Source organism: Plectropomus leopardus, chromosome 18, assembly GCF_026936395.1.
Source record: "Plectropomus leopardus strain MGB_pleo_1.0 chromosome 18, ASM2693639v1, whole genome shotgun sequence".
NCBI classification, from domain to species: domain Eukaryota; kingdom Metazoa; phylum Chordata; class Actinopteri; order Perciformes; family Serranidae; genus Plectropomus; species Plectropomus leopardus.
The window spans coordinates 28,098,796-28,107,259 of record NC_142193.1 but is presented as its reverse complement, the minus strand read 5'-3'; the positions used below and the strand labels follow the sequence as shown (position 1 = coordinate 28,107,259).

Here is an 8,464-nt window from a genome sequence, read left to right as displayed (position 1 = left end):
TTACTTCTGGCAAGCAGTATGGAGACATTTTGTGGTTTTATTATGTATTTTTAAATACATAATAATTATATATATATATATATATATATATATATATATATATATATATATATATTTTTTTTTTAATAAAAAAGTGTTTTGTGGACTATAAAACATCACCTGACTTTCCATCGGCTTGAGGAGATAATGACTGAACTTTCATTTCTTGGTGAACTATACCTTTAAGGTACCTTTTACTGTTTGCTTATAAAGTTTATTGCAAATTACAGCGCAGCGTGTGAGAATTTTCTTTTCTCCGTGTATGAATACCTTCCTCCTATGCGCCTGTGTGTCATTTAAAGTGCACATGAGCCTCTACAAACCTGTAATGCCTGAAACCAAATCCACGCATCAGTAGACATTTTAGTTAAATATCAGCTACTAAAAAACCTAATTAAAACATTTCTGCAGACTTTTGCCCAAGGCTGCCATCTCCCAGCAGCTACACCCCTGAACAGCGAGGCCTCGTCCACGAAACTGTCACTATCAAACACACCAGCAGCCTGCAGGCCGAGGTGCTGACGGGTAACCTGTTATTTACAGCTGTGACCCTCACTGGAAGAAAAGCTTCGAACTGGTGTTCATATAAAAAAAAAAAATGCTGAGAGATGAAGATATGCGCTGCTACGACCAGGTCAATTACCCCTGTGGATCGTTTCTCATTTTCACGTGGCGCATGAATCATTTCTATAAAGTCAAACGTGTCCTTTTCACTTTTGTGCTCCTCTCTGTTACTGACTTCACAGGAAAGACGAAACTATCCAAATAATAAATGGCTGCAGTAATGGCGGGTTTCACCTTGACCACCTCTTTGACTCCATAGTTGTAAAATTCTAATAGAACAAGAAAAAAAAAAGTCAGTGAGGTTTTATGTCCGACTGTGTCCCTAAAGTGGTGTGGAAAATACTGCAGAAGAGACACCCTGGTACGGTGTTGCAGTTCATCTGTATGAAAAGTGCAATACAGATAAAGTCTGACTGATTGAGTATCACTGTTGCCCATATGAGTAATTTTACAACATTTACTTCTAATTTATTTCATTTCCTACTGTAGGAAAGCTGTGCTGTATAATGTACACCAAATTTTAATTCCAATAAAAATCTAAATTAAAAAAAGTAGCAAAAACACAGACATGGCCTCTAATTAAGACACCGTGTGTTTCTTATCTTTAAGTGACAAAAGAGAACTATCCAATTTACTGCTTTGTAATACAAACTACTTGAAAATACATTCAGTAATTCTCTCAAGGTATTAAACGAAACTGTCAGACGTAGGCTTTAAGCAGAACGGTAAACACACTCAGTATATCGGTGTTAAAAACATCTAACAGTAAATGAACAATTGAACAAATGTCAGCGTGCTATCACCGTGAAGTCAGACAGACAAACGAACACGTCTCCAACGCGTCTGAAGGCGACAGTTAAGGAAGCAAGGTGAGTGAGTAGGTGTGTGTGTGTGTGTGTGAGACTTTATATTCAAAAGCAAAGAGTCTAAACAGAAACTATAATTAGGTTTAACATGAATGTATGTGCTCTCTACTTGCACATTAGTGTAACATATATCCATGTTTAAGGACTTTACATCTGTTTGCTTCCCGTCAACTCTACAATAATGTCACTTTTGACTCGGATCTTACCTGTTGATTCTCCAGGACGTGCGTCAGTGAAGTTATATCTGCTGTTTTGCTCCGTCTTACACGCAGCTCTATATCCTGAGCATTTTAGAAGCAGAGCGTTCTGCTGGCTGACACTGTAGACCTGCTGAGATTGTGCTTATTTTGTCACTTTCCCTTCATTTTTTGATTTTACCATGGCTGGCGTATATAAACACTTTCCTTTTCTGGCTGTATAATTCTGTTTATTGATGTTTTACCCATTTTGTTGTGCTGCAACCTACAGTCCAGCCATGAACGAAGTAGATCAAAGAATTATGACCATGTTTCAGTCAAAAAATATGCTCATCTTAAAAATTATACAGATCAGTATATAAAAAAAAGTTAGGTAGGTATTTTTTCAAGTGGCTAAACACGTTTTGATATCAACTCCTGTAGGGTGCATGCCTCATGTTTCTACAAAGCGGGAGCGCGCCGACCGACAGCCACTCTAAGTGTCTCACACAGCCCCACTTCAAAAATCCAAAACTACACTTTAAGGACGAAGAAGTACTGTGATCACTAAGGTTGGAAGCAAAAGTAATGATGTAACTGTAGAGTTGACGGTAAGTAAAAAGACATGAAGTTTATAAAACGCACACATGTCGCACTACACTGTGTAAAAAAAGAGAATTGTAACCAAAAGTGCATAAATGAGTGTTTTTTGTATCAAGCTACGGCTTCAGTTACAGCTCCCAGTGTTGCACTTGTTATTTATTTTTTATGAATGTGATGTGACAAAACTGTTTTTATATGACTGCGGCTAATAAAGCTAACATCAAACTGAACAGACCGAGTAAATGAGTGTGTGGGTGGGTGAAAGGAAGGATGGGTGAGCGTATGTGAGAGTCAATCAGCACGACAGATGCACTGAGCCTTTAAGTACTACTGACTGAAATACAGTAACGGCCCCGTGTTGTACAACGCACTTTCAAAGAGATTAAGTGAAGAGTGCAACACGTTCAATAAATTGCAGGAGAAAATCAATGAAGATGCTGCTCTGATGTTTGATGTACAGTATTAGTATTTTTCATGGCGTGCTATGAGTGTGTGTGTTGCTGCTTGTCAGAATGATATAGAGACGCATGTCTGTGGTTTGTGCAGGGTGTGAGATTGGTGTGATTATATATATATGTAGTATGTCAGGCCGTGTGTGTTTTGTGCACTTCACATGAGCGTGTTTCACTTGAGGTGAGGGATACAAGACGTTGCTGGGCAGACTGGGGCTCTCGGCTGGTCTCAGGAGGCCGAGGGACTCCAACATGCTCCTCACTCGCTGTTTGTGCTCCTCTGAGAGCTGTGGCTGCAGGACACTGCTCTGGATCTAGATAAAGAGAAGAGTTAGATTTTTATCTTTGTTGAAGGAAAAGGACCCTATTGTAATCTAAGAAACCCTTCTTCTTTTTCCTCCAAATGAATTGCCTTTTTGAGGTGCTTAAAATGCTCGAAAACTCATGAAAAAGTGATTAAAAACCTGTAAAAACACTGAATAAAGCAGTTTAATATTTAAAAAATCTGTGTTTTCCCATGCTGCTTGTCACTGAGGGGCATCTATCTGCGAATGGCTGTCAGTGTTTGGTTTATCTGTTCAGGGCTGCTGTAGAAACATGGCGGTAAACACGGCAATGCCCATAAACACAAACATGCTCCTTATGTAAATATAAACGGCTCATTTTATGGTAACAAAAATATTCTGATTTGTATTTGCAGGTAATTACACAGTTTTGTGACAGAGTTGGCAGTTAAGCTTGCCAAGATGTCCCCAAAATGTTCAAAAGTATGGTTATGCAACACACCAGTCCACTGACATCATGGGTATTGAACGAAGTACTCTGTTGGTAATGCATTACTTTAAGGGTACTGGTATTGGTACTGGTATGGTCATTTTTTCCCAGCCTTACAGAAGAGAGACAGAGCAGACGAGACAAGCAGCTTAGTGAGAAAGGGATGGCAACATAAAGGTGAATGGAGAAATTAAGAGAAATAGCACAGGACATAATGCCAATATCGGGACTAAAGGTTAATAGGCAGTGAAGAGGGAGATGAGAAGACAAAAGCTAAAGTAGGATAAAAAATGTCTGAATCAGAGGAAAGAGGCTTAAGGCCTTTTTTCTACCTGGCTTATGACATTTTCCGAAAACTGTACCACTTAAAAAATTAAATACATAGGCAAGCTGACAAATTATTCAGAGGGACTGTCACTCACACACACACACGCACACCTGGGATTTCAGAGTACTAAATAAAAAAGCATTACAGGAAGCGTCTACAGCCAAAACAAAACTATTTATTTCAGCTGTGACAGGAAACACAGCAAAGTTACAACCATATTAACAGAAAATTGTTGTGAGCAACAGCAGCCCGAGTATCGTGATCAAAGCTCCCTTATAATGTCAACAAATCATGATCGCCGGCAAGGAGGCATAAAAATCTGAAGCTTTAAGAAGTTTCCAGAGAGAAGAATTGATGGATCTTCATATAAAAAAAAATATTTAAAAAAGTGAATGTTGCACTCAAAGAAAAAGCTGTTTTTATTCGGCAGCAGTTCCCATCAAGTGACTCTGGAGGATGATATTTTGAGCAACAGGCGGGTGAAGGAAAGGGCACGCTGAAAAACTTGTTTCAACACTGTTCGGTAAATTAGCAAAAGGGGAAACAGGGGCGAACAAAGGGAGGTTAGTGGGGTGAGAACAATTTGGAGAGCAAAAAAAAAGAGCAAAGAGGAGGCAAAGGAATAGGGGGGGAAAGCTAGAAAGTGAAATGTCAGGCTGTGCACACCAGAGTGACACAGAACGAGTGATGGGTAGCAGAGTCCCTCCAGTCTGGGGCAAGTTATTAGAAGTCTGCAAGCGTTAGAAATTATGAAAAGGGACTCTCCCCTAAGACCTGCTCTGATCTGATGAGCTAAATTAGCATGCAGCACATGCTGCAGCTTCACCCCTGCTAACCCTTGACACTGGCCACTGGATCATTTAGACGCACAGACAGAGTAATAAATGTAGAGAGAGAAATAGGCTGGAAATAGTTATGTGCTAAAGCTGCAAAAGCAAAATGTAAGTAACAGTGAAGGCTGAAATCTTATAAATAAGAAAGTAGTATAAAGAGCAAAAGTCTGCACAGGGACGCAGGTTAGGCTGGTGGATGGGTCAAACAAACACAGGACTTTCCCCTGCAGAAGGCTGGTGTTTGTGTCCCATGTGAAACCAACTGAACTTTGAGTTATTTTAAAATGAGATGTCACCATGTTTTTTCCCCAAAGTCTAACTACATAACTTTACTTTCCTAAACTGAAAATATACCTAACTTTACGTTTAATATCACAACGCTTAAAACAGTTTTCCCCCCCCTAAATCTTACCTATGTAGCTTTACTTGCCTAAACCCACCCTAATTAACTTTTTGCTAAGAAACATGATGAAGCCTTACCATGTCTCTTTTTTAAAACCTAACTCGCATAACTTTACCTGCTTAAATTGAGAGTACATAACTTTATGTTTAATACGTAATGTGACAACGCCCAATCATGTTTCTCTTATGTACTATACTTACGTAAATATAACATATGTAACTTAACATTAAATGTGTTGAAACCAAACCATGTTTTTTTCATTAACCTAACCTAATTAACTTAACTTGCCTAAACCCATCCTACTAAACTTTATATTAAGTACGTGACGACGTCACCTATATATATGTATAACATATATAACATTACATTTAGAACATAACTTTACATTAATACGTAACGTAATGTGACGATTCAAAACAATGATTTTTCCAACATCTAACCTACATAACTTCATTTGCCCAAACCCTAATGTCGTAACTTTATATTAAGCAAACAACCATGTTTCTTTTCCTAAACCTAATTTTACGCCAAGTACATAACTTTACAATATTTACGCAGTGTAAAAAAGCCCATCCATGTTTCTTTTCCGAGACCTAACCTATTTAACATTATACTGAGTACGTAACTTTCTGATATATAATTTGACAAGTACAACTGTGTACCTTAACCTAACCTACGTACCTTTATTTGCCAAAACCTAATGTATGAAACTTTACATTAAGTTCGTACCTTTATGATAAGTAATGTGAAGATGCACAACCATGTACAGTCCTGAAACTAACTTACGTAACTTTATTTGCCAGAACCTAAAGTACGTAAATTTATGTTTAGTACATAACTTTAGGATAAGTACGTAACGTGACAACGTCAAACCATGTTTCTTTTCCAAAACCTTACCTTTGTAACTTTATGTTAAGTACATAACTTAATGAAAAGTACATAATGTGATGATACACAACCATGTTTATTTTCCTAAACCTATCCTACTTTATTGCCTAATTCTAACCTATTTAACTTTACACTAAGTACATAACTTCACAATATTTACTCAATGTGACAAAGTCTAACCATGTTTCTTTTCAAAACCTAACCTACATAAATATACGTCAAGTGCATAAAGTGACGACACACCACCATATTTCTCGTCCTAAACTGAATTGACCTAACTACGTTAAGTATGCAATGTGACCACTCCTTTCTTGTGTCGCTTATTTGTTAGATATCATACAAACCATTGTATGAGAATACGGTGATACACACACAAATGCTTGCTTATATCACACTGTGTGCATACATACTAATACCATGTGCACACACACACACACTGAGTTGACAGCAGTGACATGACTCATGGGGAGAACACAAGACAGCGATATGACACCGGATCACTGACAAATGCTGAGAAAAAAGTTTCCTCACAAGCTGAGATTTCACTTCAGTCCGAAGGCAAATCAACAGAACCTACTAACAAAGTTCAATGTGTGTGAGTGTGTGTCGTGTGACAGATTGGAGCGGAGGAGATGACAGGGGAGAAAACTCGTAGTGTCTTGAGACTGTTAGGAGAAGTGTGTCTGTCACATTGAACTCTGCCTTCCCTAAACTGCCTCCATGTCTCCAGAAACACAGTCACACACACATACACACTTACACAAGCAGACACTTGCGCCCGCATTCACACAGTTTATGATTCCCTGGCGAACACTGCACTGGGAGCTGCAGTTTGTGCCATCATTCTGTCACTCCTCTGATTCTGAGCTACTTTCAGAATACTAAATGCATTTCTGGTCCCATATATGATGCCAGACTCAAGCTGAGCAATCTGATGTGGCTGCTACTCCTTCTGTGTTTTATAGTGTCTCAAAGAAAACCCAGATGGGCTTTATGCACTCGCTGCAAAGCTAACAAGGGTAACGACAAGGACACAGTTCATCATGTTCACCTTATGCTGAAACTAAATTTTCCCAGGGAGTGCATCATGCATTTTAAGCCATCTCATACAATTCCATATTTCTCCTGGGAATAATCTGTGTGATTTTATGAACAATACCAAGTGCATTAGAGATGTGTGCCACATTAGTGTTGTGAACACCAGCAGAGGCCTACATTTCTAAATCAATATCTGTATATAAACAGTAGGCGGGTTTCCATTAACCCTAAAATTGGGTTATTTCTGCCTCATTTTTGTGGGAAATGGAGATGCGTTTTCCACACTCATTGGTGAAGCTCCACAATCAGGGTTTGCATAGATATGGGCAAGACAAACTCGAGGGTTTTTTCAAGCACTCATTTTTATCTTCAAGGATAAAATTGTTTTCTCCACAACCATCTGCTGCAAGAGAACTGTGCAAATTCATAAAGGAAGAAAACAGATGCTACCAGGACCTAAAATTAACTCATTAACTTGTTATTTATTCGACTGGCAAAGGACAAAAACCTTTAAAACGTTTTTTGATACGTCAATAAACATCCTGTTTTCCTCTAAATTAAAGTACTAATTCAAGTGAAAAGAAAAAAGATTATCAAGGTAATCCAGGATTTAAATTTCACAGAGTCAAATTCAAGTACTTCAAGCACCTTGTACGAACCCCGTAATAAATCATTTTTGCCCCCTCAAATTAACTTAACTGCACAATATTCATTTATAAAGGCCTCAAAGGCTCTACTTGACCGAGGATGACATAACATCGTGTTATCTTTCTAATCTTAAAATATAATTTGCCTGACCCTTTGGCACAAGGACATTAATTTTTGTGTCATTTTTAATTAATTTGTTGTTTCCATAGTTAATCTTTGATGGATATGAACAGTGACTACAGAATAGTGCAGAACAACCTGCAGTGTACACACCTTAAAATAATAACTCACCAACCAGTAGGAACATTTAGACTGACACTAACATTTTAACATCCAGGGGTGGTTTACATCCAATATCAGCATTGAAAGGGCGGAATAAACTACAGAGACTGGATGCACATACTCTGTATTTGCAGGAGGAGACTGTGTGCAATCATCTTCAAACAAATGGCCAGCAGCAACAAAAGTGTCTACTGAGAGCTGAACAGATATTGTTCTGACGCTCAGCTTTACAGTCATCAGCTTCAATACCAGGAGGAAAAGAGATGGAGACTTTATTCTTGGAGGATTTGACTGGCGTCCAAAATTTTGTCAGTAAGTTCAAATAGTATCCTGACTTGGCAGCTCTCACTGCAGTTATGCAATTGTTCCTTGAATACCTAATGCTGACCAGCAGGGTAGCGTGTGCGTTTTTGTGCTTTTACAGGTTCTATTCCTCGCTTCAAACTGCCAAGTCAGGAGTACAACGAGGGCTTTGTTTAGAATAATCACATTAAAAATGAAAGAGACACAGAATGGAGAAAAGAGAGAACGGACATTAAGACACAAGCTAAGGCCATATCAACATAAACT

At 38.4% G+C, this 8,464-nt stretch overlaps 1 protein-coding gene across 6 annotated transcripts in view; it reads right to left on the bottom strand.

Annotated features, from left to right (window-relative positions):
• Nucleotides 1-123: 123 nt before the first annotated feature.
• The window catches only part of mei1 (meiotic double-stranded break formation protein 1), a 105,689-nt gene continuing 97,348 nt past the window's right edge, over nt 124-8,464 (bottom strand). For 5 of the 6 annotated variants that reach the window (XM_088091215.1, XM_088091220.1, XM_088091216.1 and 2 more), the window contains one exon: nt 1,464-3,014. In XM_088091215.1, the coding sequence (XP_087947341.1) occupies nt 2,721-3,014 (294 nt within the window). In that variant the 3' untranslated portion in view covers nt 1,464-2,720. The other variant, XM_088091219.1, reaches the window with a different exon arrangement.